This window comes from Cebus imitator, unplaced genomic scaffold, assembly GCF_001604975.1.
Source record: "Cebus imitator isolate Cc_AM_T3 unplaced genomic scaffold, Cebus_imitator-1.0 Scaffold313, whole genome shotgun sequence".
NCBI classification, from domain to species: domain Eukaryota; kingdom Metazoa; phylum Chordata; class Mammalia; order Primates; family Cebidae; genus Cebus; species Cebus imitator.
This window is the reverse complement of record NW_016107628.1, coordinates 259,413-276,737: the sequence shown is the minus strand read 5'-3', so window position 1 is coordinate 276,737 and position 17,325 is coordinate 259,413. Positions and strand designations below refer to the sequence as shown.

The 17,325-nt window shown below is 42.3% G+C and overlaps 1 protein-coding gene across 3 annotated transcripts in view; it reads right to left on the bottom strand.

Annotated features, from left to right (window-relative positions):
* Positions 1-10,155: 10,155 nt before the first annotated feature.
* The window catches only part of SLAMF6 (SLAM family member 6), a 24,116-nt gene continuing 16,946 nt past the window's right edge, over positions 10,156-17,325 (bottom strand). The window contains exons 3-8 of one of the 3 annotated variants that reach the window (XM_017503598.2): positions 15,908-16,171; positions 15,357-15,470; positions 14,984-15,022; positions 13,877-13,959; positions 11,655-11,726; positions 10,156-11,303 (exon numbers count right to left, since the gene is read on the bottom strand). In XM_017503598.2, the coding sequence (XP_017359087.1) occupies positions 11,256-11,303; positions 11,655-11,726; positions 13,877-13,959; positions 14,984-15,022; positions 15,357-15,470; positions 15,908-16,171 (620 nt within the window). In that variant the 3' untranslated portion in view covers positions 10,156-11,255. The other 2 variants (XM_037729613.1, XM_037729614.1) reach the window with 2 other exon arrangements.

Here is a 17,325-nt window from a genome sequence, read left to right as displayed (position 1 = left end):
GCCTTTATTGTCTCTGTATTAGAAGTAGGCAAAGGAAAGAAGAGTTGGAAATGGACAAACTCAAGTTGAAAACTTGGATTTTCTCTGGATTCCAGTAGTATATTTTACTTTTTCACCTGCCCTGCAAACAACCGACGACCTGCTAGCTTTACAGATCATTCTGTATTTGAATTCTGAGTGTTATTGGATAGAACCCACAAAATTGTAAATAATGGAACTTTTACAAATTAATGGCACTAAGGCAGTCAGAACTGTTAGTTCTTTATATTTTGTTTTCACGAGCCGCCTCTCCTATTCCCTTTGCTATTGCAAACCTTTAACACATCGTACCTTTTTTAAGTCCCCTTGTCAGATCCTCTTTACCCTCAACAGATTGCAGTCCCTTGCTTTTCGAAGGAAATTGAGACGATCACATACAAAGTTTCTCAATTTCCTATAATCAACCTTTCTCTTTTCTTTGTTTCCTTTCAGTTTTTAGACTAGAATCTACAGTTGTGGTCTTAACCTCACCCACATTCACTGTGCTGCAAATTACCTGATGTTTATTTCACTCATTATTTTATGCCAACACTTGTCATCGTGTGGTAGTAGGCACACCATAAATATTTGTTAAATGCTTATTGAAGCCTCCTTGCAGAACCTTGCTGCATCAATTATTCCTTTCCTCTCCTGAATCTTTTGCTTCTCCCTCTTCTATTTCCTATCTTTCAGTCTATAAATACATTCAAACTGTTTTTTTTCACCCTGAAAGTCAAAAAGAATCCCAAAAGAACAAAAATCTTCCTTCTCATGTACTTATATTCACCTCCTAGCTAACAGTTGATTTTCTCTTTCTGTACCAAACCAAACTCTCAAAATAATAATTTTCATTTTCAGTCTCTACTTCCATTTCTTCTAGTCATTTCTCAACTCATTGTTTACTGGCTTCAACTCTACCGTGTGAATGGAAGGTCCCTGATGATTTCCTACTCACAAAACGCACATGTTACTTAAGTTTTCTGTAGAATTAGTTACACATTTCCTATTTCTTGTAACTCTCTTCTGCCTTAAATTTCGTGATAGTAGGAATTTTTTGTTCCCCTCTCTATTATTTTTTTTTTTTTTTCTTCTGTTTGTATTCTTATCATCAGTAGTGTTGCCCAGGGCTCTGTGTGTGATCATCTTTTCTTTTCATTAAACATATACTCCTTGCAAGCTCTTACCAATACCAGGGCTTCAGCGGCCACCCAAACAAAAATTGTTCCCAAGTCTGTATCTCTAGCTTCAACCATATCTTTCATTAAGACCTAAAAGAGGTAGAGGGATGAATCACATAAATATTTGGAAGAACAACGTTTCAGGGAATGGAAATAGCATGTGCAAAGTCCCTGAGGTAGGAGTGTCTTCATCAAGTTCAAAGAACAGCAAGGAAGCCAGCGTGGCTGGAGCTGAGAGAGTGCAGGAAAAATTATTAGAAAATGAAGTCAGAGAAGCAGTGGGAGAGTGAAAGTCAAATCATGTAAGGCCTTATATGCCTTATGTGATCATAACTTCGACTAAGAGTGAGATGAAAAGCCACTATGGGGTTTCAGCAAAGAAGTAATATACTCTGACTGAAGTTTTAAAAGGATCGCTTTGTGTTGAATATAGATTGAAAAGAGCAAAATAGAAATCAGGGCAACCAGATTAGGAGTCTATTGCAATAACTTAGGTGAGAGATGATGGTGGTGATCTGGTCAAGGGTAGCGACAGTCACACAGCTAGTCATGAGTACATGTTGTTGGAGAACCAGCAGCATATGATGGCAGATTTGATGTGGGGTTCTGAGAAAAAGGAGAACTCAAAGAGTTTTGGCCTGAGTCACTGGAATGATAGAGTTGAAATTTACTGAGCTGAGGACTACTGTGGGAAAAACAGATTTGGGGGAAGATTAGGAGGTCAGGTTTGGACCAGTTAAATATGAGCTATTGATTAGACAATCAAATGTGGAAGTCTTGAGGCAGCTGGATAAAGAATGGAGTTTAGTGGTTAAGTGGGACTAGAGATATAAATTTGAAAATCATAGTCCTGTAGATGGTATTTAAATTCATGAGGCTAGATGCGTTCATCACTGGAATGAAAATAAAAAGAAAAGAGAAACGCTTTGAGAACTGAGCCCTGGAGCAACCTGGTGTTAAAAGGTAGGGATGATGAGAATGAACCAGCAAAGGAATTAAGGAATGGCCACTCTGTAGGACGAAAATTAGAAGAGTGTGCTGTCTGAGAAGATGACTGAAGACATGTTTCTGAAAGGAAGGGATTGACCATATCAACTGTTGCTGATAGGTCAGTTAAGTTGAGGATTGAGTATTTCAATGGGTCAAAATAGTCGGAGGAAAGAAATACGCGTTTTTCTGTAAATGGCAGAGGAAAATGGGGCAGTAGCTAGAGAGAGAAGTGGGTTCAAGAAAATTTCGTTTTGTTTGTTAGATGACAGAAATAAAAACATGTTTGTAACTTGATGGGAAAGATCCAGTAAGGAGGGAATTTTGTTAAAGCACGGAGGGAAAGGGGAGAATTGCTGGAGTGATGTCCTTAAGTAGGTGAGAAGAGATGGGTTCCGGTAGAGCAATTGTCCTTTGCTAGAAGCACAGTGAATTCATCCATAGTAATAGAAGAGAACATAGAGTAGGATATAGATGTAGGCAGGTGGTAAATGTCATTGTGGAAGTGCATAGAAATATTCTTCAGATGGCTTCTATTTTATCAATAAGGAAACTGGGAGTGAGGATGGGGGTAAAAATATTAGAAGGTTCATGCTCTCATTACTTCTCTGCCCTCATCTCCTAGTTGTCTTGGGGAGGGAGAGAATGAACTAAGGAAATAAAGTATAATTGTCTGTCAACATTGAGATTATGGCTCATAACTTTAAGTAAGACTAGTCAACGTGGTTGTATGCTTTTCTCTAGCTATCTTTGGTTGTGCAAATTCAGGCATGATTGAGCCAAACAGTTGGATTTAAGTAGTATTTATTATTATTATTATTTGGCCTGGAAGTTACAACATAAAGCTGAGGGACAACGGAGTCAACTGCTTTGTATGAAATAAAGTGGTGAGATTGACTATTATCTAAACTGAGTAAGAAGGAAAGTTATGGCACAAGGGGTGTGAGGGATAGTAAACAGTGGTTGCATCAATGGACTATAGGCCAGGGGATGGAAGTTAAAGGACTGTTGGAGTTGGGGCACAAGAGGGAATGAAATGGAAAGATATAAGGTCGTGATTAGAGACAGTGGGGTGCTTGAAATTAAGATTATAGAAGGCTTATAGTTTTTGGGACCAGGTATGACTATGCAAGTACAGGGCTGAAAGGCTAAAGGAGTAAAACAGGTGGAGGACAGCATCATTGGAAGAGAGGAGGTCACGAATCTGAAAAGCTGGGCTAATGGAAGGAACACCTACATGTAAAGAATTATGAAGTAGTGGTGTTGAAGAATGTAAGAGGAAGCTAAACTCTTCAAGGAAGGAAGCAGTGACCTGAGACTAACAGATGACTGCAACAGGAAGAGTAGTGGTGGTACTATCTTGCAGCATGAAATTCAAGGTTAAAATTGCTCATCTTATGGTCACACATGACCTTCTAGTTACCAAAAATTGATCTTAAGTTTTATATAGAATTTGTCATCACTTCCACTTTTATGAATTTTTTTTTTTTTTTTTTTTTTTTTTTTTTTTTTTTTTTTTTTTTTTTTTTTTTTTTNGATTTTATGACTCTGGGATCTATTGGTCCTTTTACTTCTCTGTCAATTTCCACCCCAACCCACCCCCTCTCTTTTTTTTTTGTTATCTCTTGAATTCTGCTTCTCAGTGGCAATAACCTAGGGGTCCCTACATGTCCTCTCTTTTCACACACTTCCTGGGTGATCTCACCAATCTCTTGGCTTCAGCTTCCACTCAAACGAATGTGGCTTCCAAACCTGTATCTCCAATCCCAATTATGCTCCGTTGCTTCCATCTTATATTTCTGGCTGCCTACCAAATAGCCCTTGGATGACCTTCAGGCAGCTTAACTTCATTCAAGACTGAATTAGTTGTCTTCCTCCCCAAACTTCCTTCTTCATTTTTGAATTTCAGTCTATCACTAAGACACTTTTAACTCATCATAGTCTCTCTTCCTCATCTCCCACATGCAGTCAAGTCACCAATGCCTATGGATTCTATTTCTGAAAAATGAATTCTATTTCTGAAATGCTAACACTGATTAAATCCAAATCTTTGCCTCCTTCAAGGCTATGTCTGCACTACAAAAAGCTGAGGAAGAAAAACAGAGGCAATGTCCTACCTTTATAAAGGTCTAGGAAATATAGTTTATTAGATGTTCTGTTTCTACAACACAGGAAGGCACATCTAAGGAAGATGGATTGGATGTTGAGTATCAATCCACTTTATTGACATATCCTGACACTCATTTCCATGGCTCTCTAGAAGAGCACATTGTAGGTTGAGAATCACTCTATTCTTGCGTACCCACACCAGGTAAGAAGTTATTGTTGCAGTTTATTATTATTTGTAAATTTAAAAAATGAAAGCAAAAGAAAAAGGAGAGAAAAATTTACTACCTAAGAGTAGCCTTCCTTGTCACCCTATTTAGATAGGCTTCTCCTTGCTGTTCTCTACTTCTTCATTAGTCAAATATTCACGGTATTTTGTATAAGGCATTATTTTGAGTGATAGGAATACAGCAGTGATGAAAAGGGACACAATCCATGCTTTCACTAAACTTAGAGTCTAGTGAGGGAGCTGCACAAAACAAAAACAAAAACAAAAACAAAACCTGTATAGAAATAATGTATTTTCCAATAGAGATCAGTGCTTTCAGAAGGTAAAGGGTAACAGAACAGAATGAATGGGGGTGGGGAGACAGGGAACAATTTTAGGTAGGAAAATCAGGGAAAGCCTCTTTGAAGAGATGAAATTATAGTGTAGATACAAATGGTGAGAGGAAGCTAGCTAGATTAGGACTTGGAAGAAGAGAATTCCACAGAGAGAGAGGAGCAAGCATTAAGACCCTGAGTTGGTAAAAGCTTGACATCTTCAAAGACATGACTAAGATCTCCGAAGCCATCTTTCATAACACGTCATTATATCTTGTGATATGTGTTATATGTGTTATAATAGATCCAAATAGGAACACACAAATATATGATATCATTTATATATTTGTAAACTGTCTTTATGCTTATGATCTGTTATCTCCTTAAGGGTGGAGGCCATTTTTATCTTGTTCAAAGTCACATACCCAGTGTTTTTTTAGTAACTGGCACACAGTTGGCAGTTAAATGCTTACTAAGTGAATGACTAAATAATAACTAGTTATTAAACAAATGATGTGTAGGATGCATTAATAGGTACTTTTTGCTTTCTAAATGTAATATTATAATATTGACTATGCCCTTTTAAACGGCACATTCTGCCCTCTATCACAGGCAGGCTCCTTTCCCGCACCCTTTTCCCTTGAACATCTCTGTGCTAAGAAGTTAGATATTTGAATTAATTCCCCCTTGTGTCTTAAATTGCCATGAATTCACCCTGTGTTTTGGCTTGTTGTCAGATCCTGAGAGGGTCTTTGAAAGGGATGTTCTACTTTCCTTGGGTCATTAGAAGTCAAAGGGAGAATGAAAAACAGAATTTAAGGTAATTATGAGGCATCCAGGAAAATATCCAGTCAGCAGAACCTAGGGAAACAAATCTAATTATGGGACTTAAGTAATAAGAGAAACCAAGCTAGGGAGAGGTACGGAGGAGTCAGAAAGAGAAAACTAGGATGATGTGACTGGCATTAAAAGGAGGGAAACCTCAGGGGTGGTGGGGAATTATAATGCCAAATGCTGCAGAGAGCACCAGAATGCAGAGAAAAGATCCCTGCCTCTAGAGGTTGGTATCCTTCAAGAGTGCAGTTTCAAAAGAGTGGGCTAAGGGTGAGGAAGTGAAAGCTCTGGACATGGCCATTCATTCTAGAGGTCTGCTAGTAAAAGGTCAGGTTAGATCGCCTCTGGGAAGGGGAAAGTCAGGGAGTCAGACTTGCTCCCTCCTTATTTGAGAAGTCACTTATCAGCCCATTCTTTGAAGCCCGGGGTGAAATGTCTATTCAATGACCGTGGACAGGGTAACCTTCTCTCTTTTCTGCATCCAGCTGTGGCCAGTTTCTTCGTATCAACGTATACAGTGGACCCTGAGGGAGGCTAAACTCTAAATGCTTCAGGTAAGTGTCTTAAAGCCACACGGGGTTCAGGTGTTGGTGGGGGTGGGAGGGGGTGTGGACAAGGGAGATCAGACACTGTTATTTTGGGAGTAATGTGCTCCTTTGACCAACATGAAGTGGGGCAAAGCTTCATGGTGTAGGTAAGAGGTTGGAAACTTAACTATTTTCAGTACTAGGCAGGTATCATAAGTGAGTGAAGTAGGCAGGGCAGGCTGGGGGTGAAATGTGAAGTGCAAGCCCCGTTTAGTATAGGACAGAGGCTATGCAGCACCAGCTAATCGTTGCCTTGTAGGGATGTGGTTCCAGTATGCGTAAGGCACAGAAGCAGGAAGGAGAGTCTGGATTATTCTAGGAGCCAAATAAAGAACAGTGTGGCTGGAATGCTGTGAAAGAAGGAGTAGAGATGTGAGTAGGGGTCTTGTAGGCCATGCCAAGGCTTTGTGGCCACCCAGTGGATATGACTGGGGACTGGCAGAGAGGGAAGAGTATTTTTATTCCCTTTTATTACCTTCCCAGGACAGCCAATAATAGCCTTCTTACCTTCATCAAAGTAGTTTAATAGGGTTACCATTTCCTCAATTCTACAAGAAAAATATTAAAGAACAAGCTTACCTCCTGGGCAAAGAAAGTTTGTTTTTTTGGTAGGAATTCTGTAAGCATTGCATGATTTTTTCCCTGCTTGCAAAAGGCATACTTTATCTTTTGGGAATGGGACATCCAGTTCTTAATGTATTTACCTTCAGAACAATAGATTAGGTTATTGTTGATTAAATCCGTTTGTTGGTTAAATTCACAAGAAAACAAAAACGATTCATTACACGGTGAATATTGAGTAGTTTTCAGTTTTGTGAAGAAGATCAAATCCGTGTCCCACAACAATGGTACCATTTACTGAAATGAAAAAGCATAGTAGAATAAAAGACTTGATGAAAGAAATCAAGAGTTTTGATTTTTTTTTTTTTAAGACAGAATTTCACTCTGTAGCCCAGGCTGGAGTGCAGTGGCATGATCTTGGTTTACTGCAACCTCTGCCTCCCGGGTTCAAGTGATTCTCCTGCCTCAGCCTCCTGAGTAGTTGAGATTACATGCATCTGCCATCACGCCTGGCTAATTTTTGTGTTTTTAGTAGAGACAGGGTTCCATCATGTTGACCAGGCTGGTCTCAAACTCCTGACCTAAAGTGATCCACTTGCCTTAACCTTCTAAAGTGCTGGGATTATAGGTGTGAGACACCGCACCTGCCCAAGGGTTTTGATTTTTTAAAAAACTTTGATATGCCTACCAGATATGCAAATGGAGATGCCAAGTAGGCAGTTAGTGAGGTAAACCAGGAGGTCAGGACTAAAGATGTGTTTGGGAACCTTTAGCTTATAAATGGCATTAAGGCAATAGGAATGGCTGGCATCAGATAAGAAGAGCGCATAGATGTAGAAGTGAAAGGGACCCACATGTGAGCCTTAGCTCTCGTCTTTACACTTGATTTTAGCCAAAAGGCTGAGAAGCGACAGCTCTAGTCTTTACTTGTGCTGCAGAGGAGGAAGTGGATCTTCAAAGAGCCCAAGAAGCAGCTAGGAAGGAAGGAGTAAAACTAGGGGAATGTAGTGCTGCAGAAGCCAAGAGAATAGACTGTGATATTTATAATGGAAAGGGGGAAGGTTGAAAAGATTGAAGGAAATAGAAGAGTCAGGAAGTCTATGCTTTAGTAGTTGGTCTATAATGACACGTGAGCTTAGTTTTTCTTATGAGTTATTTTCTTACCCACCTCTTAGACAGCCATAGATATGCCCTTAGTTTTGTTTTGTCTCTGATCCTCCCCAGGGCAGTCCAGACTAAGGGTAGATTCTGGTAGATTTCCCGCTCCAGATGAATTACTAGTGCATTCCATGACATATCCCCTAATTTTCTTGCTGGTTTTGGGCACCCTAGATGTTGCAAGTATTTTTCTACCTGCACTAACTTTACAGATTATTCCTTCTCCCACTCTGAAGAACCTTGGAAGTCTTCAAAATTTGATCCCCTTGAAAGGAAAGCATTCTCTTACCTGCCCAGTGAGATTTCCCCTGAGCTTCAGGTCATCTTGCACGGACATGGCAGTAACCCTCTTTTTTCTCTTTTCTTTGAAGTTTCCATGAATCTATTCCTTGGAAACTCATCCTTCTTCCTGATTAAGCTTCTCTATCTTGCCCTACTCCACTGACTAATAATGTAATTGAGAGCTGGTATTTGAGATTAATTAACTTTGACGAGCTTTGTTTTTCTTTTTTATTGTTTTCAGCCATTATTTCAGTTCTTCCCCACTCCAACTCCCCAACCCCTTCCCTTTGAACCTTGTGGTCTTGAGAGCTGGTCTCCGTCACAATGTTTTGTTGTACTGAAGGTTTGTGAGATGATTCTGTATAACTTAGTTATAATAATTAATTTATACTGTTATTAATTTGTACTAAATATATCATAATACCAACAATGCTGACTGACATTTATTGAGCTCCTTTATGTGGCTGAGAGTTATGCTAAGGGCTCCAGGTGTATTGTCTTATTTCATTTTAATAAAAATCCATTATGTATTCATTTATTTATTAAAAAAATTTATTGAACACTTGCCATATGCTAGATATGCCAGGGTTACAGTGATAAACAAAACAGTCATTGTCTTTGTTCTTAAAGAGCTTAGGGTATACTGGGAGAAATAGACATTAAAAAAATAAAAATAAATATTTAAGGATGTGATAAATGACACAGAAGGTATAACAGAATAATATCTATTTATTTTGTTTTATTTTATTTATTTATGTTTTTTGAGACAGTGTCTTGCTCTGTCACCCAGACTGGAGTACAGTGGCACAATTTTGGCTCACTGCAACTTCTGCCTCCTAGGTTCAAGTGATTCTCCTGGCTTAGCCTCTCCAGTAGCTGGGATTTTAGGTATGCGCTACTATGCCAGACTAATTTTTTTGTATTTTTAGTAAAGATGAGGTTTCAACAAGTTGGCCTGCTGGTCTTGAACTCCTGACCTCAAGTGATCTGCAGACCTCGGCCTCCCAAAGTGCTGGGATTATAGGCATGAGCCACAGCTGCCAGCCTAGATGATTCATTTTAGATAGAGTGATCTGGGAAGGTCTCTCTTAGGAGGTGACATTTAAGTTAAGAGCTAAACAATAGGAGGACCCCAGCATGCAGACAAAGGGCCTGCAGACAGATGTAAATAACTAACATAAAGAACTTTTCCTTTAATAGAAGAGCTGAGAAGATCAGGGAGGCTACATAGAGGGTGTTGGAAGGGGAATGCTAGATGAGGCTGAAGTTGGACTAGAATAACTAGGGCCATGGAAACTGGATCTCATTCTGAGGGCATTGGGAAGCCTACAGGGTTTTAAACAGCAACTGAAGGATCCAATTTATATTAAAAACATTAGTCTGGGCCGGGTGTGGTGGCTCACGCCTGTAATCCCAGCACTTTGGGAGGCCGAGGCGGGTGAATCACGAGGTCAAGAGATCGAGACCATCCTGGTCAAAATGGTGAAACCCCGTCTCTATTAAAAAAATACAAAAAATTAGCTGGGCATGGTGGCGCGTGCCTGTAGTCCCGGCTACTCGGGAGGCTGAGGCAGGAGAATTGCCTGAACCCAGGAGGCGGAGGTTGCGGTGAGCCGANTAATCCCAGCACTTTGGGAGGCCGAGGCGGGTGAATCACGAGGTCAAGAGATCGAGACCATCCTGGTCAAAATGGTGAAACCCCGTCTCTATTAAAAAAATACAAAAAATTAGCTGGGCATGGTGGCGCGTGCCTGTAGTCCCGGCTACTCGGGAGGCTGAGGCAGGAGAATTGCCTGAACCCAGGAGGCGGAGGTTGCGGTGAGCCGAGATTGCGCCACTGCACTCCAGCCTGGGTAACAAGAGCGAAACTCCATCTCAAAAAAAAAAACAAAAAAAGATTGCGCCACTGCACTCCAGCCTGGGTAACAAGAGCGAAACTCCATCTCAAAAAAAAAAACAAAACAAACAAACAAAAAAAAACATTAGTCTGGCTGTCTTGTGGAGAGTGGGTTGGAGAGGGACAAAAAACAAAAGTGAGAAGAATTGTTCTGAGGTTAAGGTAGGATTCCAGGTTAGAGGTGGTGATACAGGATGGTGGTCAAGGAGTTGGGGGAGAAGTGGAAGGTCCAAGAAATATTTTTGAGATAGAGTCCAAAGGGCCTGGTGACAAAGACGCTGGAGTTAAGGATGACTTAGATTATTGGCTCAAACAATGGAGCTGATATGATACCATCCTCTTCCTTTTTCTGTCTGTGAGACTAAGGCTCCTCGAGGTTAGGCAATATGTCCCAGGAGATTCGTCTATTAAGTATTGTACAAGTTGAGCATCCCATATCCAAAAATCCAATGTCTGAAATGCTCCAGAATCTGAGACTTTTTGAGCACCCACATGAATGAAACTCAAGGGAAATGCTCATTGGAGGATTTTGAATTTCAGATTTTTGGATTTGGGATACTCAACCAGTAAATACAATGCAAATATTTCAAAATCTGAAAAAAAATGGAAATCTGAGACAATTCTAGTCCCAAGCATTTCAGACCAGGGATGCTCAACTTGTATCAGCATATGAGCATGGGCCTATCCAACTCCAGAGACTACACATGTAACAAATACACTGTATTATTTCTCAGTAAGTCACAATCCTGCTGCTTTCTAACAGGAGAGAAGTGGTTGTCTTCTGGATTATAAACTCTCTGTCAACCATAATTCCATTTGCTTATTTATCAAAGAGAGAGTCAGTCTGCTGGTGTGTTATCTTTAGCATGTTTTGGTCTGAAGTGAATTGGAAAATATCGTCTGAGCCACCTGCTGGAAGTGATGTTGTCCTTAGGTGTTTGACATGGGTAAGCAGGTTTAAATCCGAAGGAGTGGAGATGATAATCCTATCCCAGATATTCAAATTCTGTTGGCGGGCAGAAAAGCAAGCTTCCTGCTCTTTGTTCTCTTCCATGGGATCAGAAGATGCGTCATTCTTGAATTCCTTTGAGGCCTTTCAGCAGCTTACATGACATTGTCAAAGGCAGTTGCCCTGGAAGAAGTGGGTTTACTCTGTGGGAAAAAGAGGAAGATGAAGTAGGTTAATAGGAACTGGAACCTCAGCCCACCCCTCATGGCTATGAGAGAGGATTGGAGACTAGTGACAGGCAGATAGTAGAGATATTGAGAGCATAGGGTAGGATTAAATGTAAAAAAAACATGTAGGTTGAAAATTCAGTTAGGCATGGTGATCCTAGTATGAAATAACTTCTTGGATATGTTTTGGTGATGTCCCAAGACTTCTGTATGCTGTTGGTATTTGTGCATCTGTAAAATGACCCTTTTATTTTTACTTTATTTGCAAAATCATAGGTCTGTGGAGAGAGGTGAGAATATAAAAACATGGAGCAATCATGGGCTTACCTCTTTGGAATCATTAATTGTGGAGTAAATCGTGAGAAGATTATTTTCTACAGGTGTTGAGGTTTCCATTTCCTGTAAAAATAGTCATGGTAATTTGGCTTACACAGAGACAAAGAGACTAAATGCATAGACATATTCTTAGGAAAGGCTGCATGACCAAAAAGAGCATATGTCAAAGTTCTTCCAGAGGAAGGCCAGGGAATGTTTAGTGGGAGACCAAACACCGCTAGCTTTCAGACCTGTGAAGGTTTACTGGCATTTCCTGAGCCCCAAGCAGATGAGCAACACGGCAGCAAACCAGTGGGTCAAGAGCCAGAGAAAGGCAACCTTGCTGTATGGAGGGAAGGAAGCATTCTTGTCCTTTGTCCAACTCTGCTTTCCTTCCTCCATTTTTAAGGACAGACTTATATACCACATAGTTATATTTTACGTTGTGTCTCAAATTTTTGCTAGCTATAACTGGAACTGCCCATTTTGCCTGCTCCATCTTGTGCTATAATTCTAACTGCCTTATCGTTATGTCATTGGGGTCTCCTCAAGCATGGGGAATAGGAACATTTGGCCTTAAGAATGGCTCTGCCTGGAATGCACATTCCAGAAATAATAGCAGAAGTCCCTACGCCCCTCCAAGAACCTGCTCAAATATTTTGACACTTTAAATTAATTAAGAAGTATTTAGAGAATTATCAAGATCTTGGCTGGGCACAGTGGCTTATGCCTGTAATCCCACCACTTTGGGAGGCTGAGGCAGGCAGATCACTTGAGCTCAGAAGTCTGAGACCAACCTGGGCAACATGGTGAAACCCTGTCTCTACAAAAAATAGAAAAATTATCTTGATGCTTGTAGTCTCAGCTACTTGGGAAGCTGAAGTAAAAGGATCACATTAGTCTGGTTGAGGCTGCAGTGAGCTGTGATTGTGCCATTGCACTCCAGCCTGGGTGACAGAGTGAGACTCTGTCTCAAAAAAAAAAAAAAATTGTCAGCTGGGTGCGGTGGCTCATGCCTATAATCCCACCACTTTGGGAGGCGAAGGCAGGAGGATCACAACGTCAGGAGATTGAGACCATCCTGGCCAACATGTTGAAACCCCGTCTCTGCTAAAATACAAAAAATTAGCTAGGCATGGTGGTGGATGCCTGTAGTCCCAGCTACCCAGAAGGCTGAGGCAGGGGAATAGCTTGAACCTGGGCAGCGGAGGTTGCAGTAAGCCGAGATCGTGCCACTGCACTCCAGCTGGGCAACAGAGCAAGACTCCATCAAAAAAAAAAAAAAAAATCAGAAACTCTCCAAAGTACCTTTTGTTTTTCTTTTTGTTAAAGAGAAAGCTAATAAATTTGTGGAAAATTAGTTTTTTGGTTTGTTGGAGACTTAACTGACTTGTCTTCAAGAGGAATTTGGAAAGGCAGTAGATATGTCTAAGCAACTGAGAGTACCCCTTCTTGCTCCCTGTCATCAAGGAGCATGCTTTGCAAATAATCGAAGGGAATCCAAGACTTCTAGCTAGATCATTGTTTCTATCATTTGGAAAATGCTGAGCTTTCCTGCCTTATTTTTCAGAAGACATGAAAACTAGCCTCTCAAAATGTATAGTATTATTTAGAGACATGCCACCTGCAGGTCCTTTATTTAGGGGTGGTGGGAAGTTGCTGATGCATGACAGATGAGTTACTGATGCTTGATCAAAGCATCCTGTTATGTTGCTAGATGGGTGGAGAGGAGTGAACCATTGCTTATGGTTTAGTGGCCTCTACTGTGCCCCCTTCCCCTCTTGAGGGACTACTTCTGAGCTCCCCCTAAGACCCCTATAACCACAGTGAGAAGTCAGGCCTCTGCTGTGGAACTGTATCCATAGGAAACTTTCAAACTTAGTGGAGCCCTGACCCATTCAGCAAGTATTTACTGATCATTATGCTAGGATACAGGGGAAGAGAGAGGAAGACATAATTTGTACTTTCAGGCAGCTTGTAATTAAGCTGAAGGGACAAGACTTACTGGGGCATCAAGCAGCTGGAGAACAGTGTGAAGCAGGGTATGAACAAGGATTCCCTTAAGGGCGAGAACGGCAGACACCAGAATGGTCTAGCACATAACTTTGCAGCCCCTGTCGCTGTCTTCTCCTCCCCTCAGTGGTCATTTGATCAGTCAGATGGTTATGGTGGCAAGTTTGTGAACAATGGCTGTAAAACTGACAACAATGGGGCGTAAAGCTGAAAGGACTCACCCTTGTTGAATGAGTGACTGAAGCATACACAGTGTTGTTCACTGGAGAGACTGAAGCATCGCCTGTGTTCCCCGCGGACTCTGCTGTTAACACAGGAAGGCACAGTCAGTGGCAGAAGGACTCTGGGACTGCTATTCCAGGACCTCGCCCTCCCCAGAGCACACGGTGTCCCCAGATAGGCAGGTGTTTGAGGCGTTTCATTTCCTGAGGGATCTTTCATTCTTGATAGTCTTTGGAGTTCTGGGTTGGCCTTCTCAATCATGTGGTCAATATCTAACCACATCTCTTGGGGTAGGAGGTAGTATGGTGGTCCCCTAAAGCTTCAGAGTCTCCCCCAGGCTGCACATGTGGGTCAGGAAGCTCCTGGGACCACATGGTACTGCCTATGGAAGGGCTAGAGACAACTTGCTGGCAAACATAATGGAGCCAGTTATTTCACATATGGGATATTATTGAGCTTTTCAGAGTCCCCTGTAGTGGATTTGATTATTTTGGAGATGAGAAACTGGAGGCTCAGAAGGCTTAGCTGACTTGGGCAAAGTGACACAGGAAGTGATGGAACAGGAACTCAGTGCATGTCTTCTGACTTCAAACCTTATGCCTTTTCCTCCACAAGTGATGTCATGCATCACTCACACATGAAATGAGACCCAAAGCTATTCTGAGTCCAGAGCCCGTGTTTGTGTTTCTATCATGTGTTCTCTTTCCACTGTGTCTCTTCATTGTCCAAACTCTGGCTGAACAGCAGTGATGCGGTCAGGCAGTTTGGTTTTGTGCCTCGGATGCTGTAATCCTGCCTGTGCCCCGGACTTGCTGGATAACAAGGGAGGATCCCTTTCACTGGCACTTAGTTTCTCCATCAGCAGGGTAGTGAATAAACCTGATATCACCAAGAGAAACTGTGTGAGTGACTGGTTCGCATGCTTGTGCCTGTGAACCCTATAGGACCCATGATTACAGTTCATCTTCCCTCACACCTTGTGGCCTGAGTAATGGCATTCTGACTCTCTCCTATCTCATTATCCAGCCCTCTGCTATCCCCTTTTCTCTTCCATTTGGTTCTTCCCACCTGCTTTATGACAGAGAGTTAAGAGTCTGAATGCTCACCGGGACCACGTGTTTGCTGAATAGACAAAGGAAGGGAACCTGAAAAATAAAACAAAAACATTGAACTGTGTGACAGCAGTGGGAGAGGCATTTCACCCCCAGCCCCATGGTTATTGGGATATTGTGGGAGGGGACCCAAAAGGGAGAGCAGGCAGCCCTGAGGCAGGGTCCTTCTTTTCTCAATAGGTCACTTCCCTTAGGATATTAGCAGGTACATGATCACACCCAGGGATCATCCCAGTGGACCAGCTGAGCCAGGGTTTGCAGCCTCCTTCCCTCCTCCTGTCCTCCACAAAAGATCCTTGGGAAACAGAGGTTCCAAACTCTCAAACCCTGGAACCTTGGAGAAGAGACAAGCAGAAAGAAAGGAAACCTGCTCTTCTTTTCTTCAAAACAAGTAATAGCACGATGATTAATATGATGACTATGCCTGCCCCAAGAATCACAGCCAGAATCATATTGGTATCTGTATATTGATTTTCAACATCTGAAAAGAGAAAAAAGAAATGACATTGAGACACATCAAGTGAGGTCAACTGTTCTTGGAGCCTCCATGGAGCCTCTTCTAGTCCATCTTTGGGGGCTGGGTAGGTTTGTCTATACCCAGAGGCTCTGGGGTTGGAGTCCTGTGTGGCAGGCAGGGGAGGGTGGGACCCAGTGGAGTCAGGGAGGGAAAGCAACCCTGCCTTCCCAGGCCTTTGGTCTTGGGTTCTGAGTGTGTTGGAGGAGGGATTGGGGAATGAGGAGGAAGGAAGGTGAGTCCTCTGGGAGTACTGAGAGATGCAGAGCTCCAGAGGGCATCCGTCCCCCCCAGCAGCATTTTCTGCCTCCCACTGGGCCACTGTTTTGGAAATTATGTAGGGTGTGAGGATGCACTAAATCCCACGGCTGCTCAAGGCTCTCAGATCTGAGGCAGGCTGTTACCTCCACAAAGTTTCTGGGCAGAAACAGAGAAGGATAAATTGCTGACGGCATTCTCTGCTATGCAGGTGTAGTCCTGTTCACTGGAATTCCTGGGGTCCCAGGAGATAGTGAGGTTTGGCTCACTTAGAAGTGTCTTTCCCAAGGCCTCCCATTTGAATGAGATGTTGTCATTTGGATCCTCCACAGAACAAGTCAGATGGATCTCACAGATCCTATTCCGAGATAGTTGACTGTGATTGGTAACTTGTATGTTCTTCAGTTTTCCTGTTTGCCGAGAAAAAGAAAAGACCCAGATTAAAGGCAAATGTCTTGGCTCAGCCCCCTGTGAAAAATATCCTTTACCTCAATGTTTTGTATTTCACCTTTGTTGTATGTTACGGCCTGTAAACTCTGTAAATGACTCTGCTTATATTGCCCAATTGATGTTAGGAAGGTCTGGGGTGACCAAATGATGTGGGACATCAGTATGGGTCAGGATAGCCAGTGGGAGAAGTGGGAAGGGAGAGAATGGGATTTCCGTCAACTAGTGTAATTTTGGGGTGGTCACTTTGTATTCCTTGGCTCCAGTTTATCCCTGGAGTCCCTTTGAGTCCTTGCACTCTACCAGAGAACTCTGAGGGCATCTCCATGAAGTCAGAAGCCAAAAGACCAGCTGCAAGAGCCCTGTTTCCTCTGTTATCAGAATTCCCTTACTGGGGTGGAAGATGGAAGTGTCACTTATTTGGGGAATTACAGCTCCCATCAATTTATGGGGATCCTGGTTCCCACTGTATCTAAAGATGGTTCCAGTAGTGAGAAAGAGACTCAGATGTAGAAGGTCAGCAAGACAGAAAGGAAAGTGCTGAGAACCAAAGAACTGGGGAAGGAAGAAATGAAGAAGCTGAGAAAGCAAGCAGGCATTTCTGGAGGCAAAGAAGTGCAGCATATTCAGGCCTGTGAGATGAAACATGATGCAGATATTTCTGAGAGCGAAGACTAGGAAATATTGCCTAGTAAGCTGTCAGTAGCTGTGAACCAATGGGAACACAGGAGCAAGACAGAAAAGGCCACTGACTTAGCCTTGGCCTGAGGGTTGAAGTAAAGATGACACAACCAGGAACAGGATGACTCAAATTCTCTGATTAGAAGAGACAGAGTAGGCCAGACATAGTGGCTCACGCGTGTAATCCCAGCACTTTGGGAGGCCGAGGCTGGTGGATCACTAGGTCAAGAGATCGAGACCATCCTGGCCAACATGATGAAATCCCGTCTCTACTAAAAATACAAAAAAATTAGCTGGGCGTGGTGGCACGCGCCTGTGGTCCCAGCTACTCGGGAGGCTGAGGCGGAAGAATCGCTTAAACCCAGGAGGTGGAGGTTGCAGTGAGCTGAGATTGCGCCACTGCACTCCAGCCTGGTGACAGAGCAAGACTCTGTCT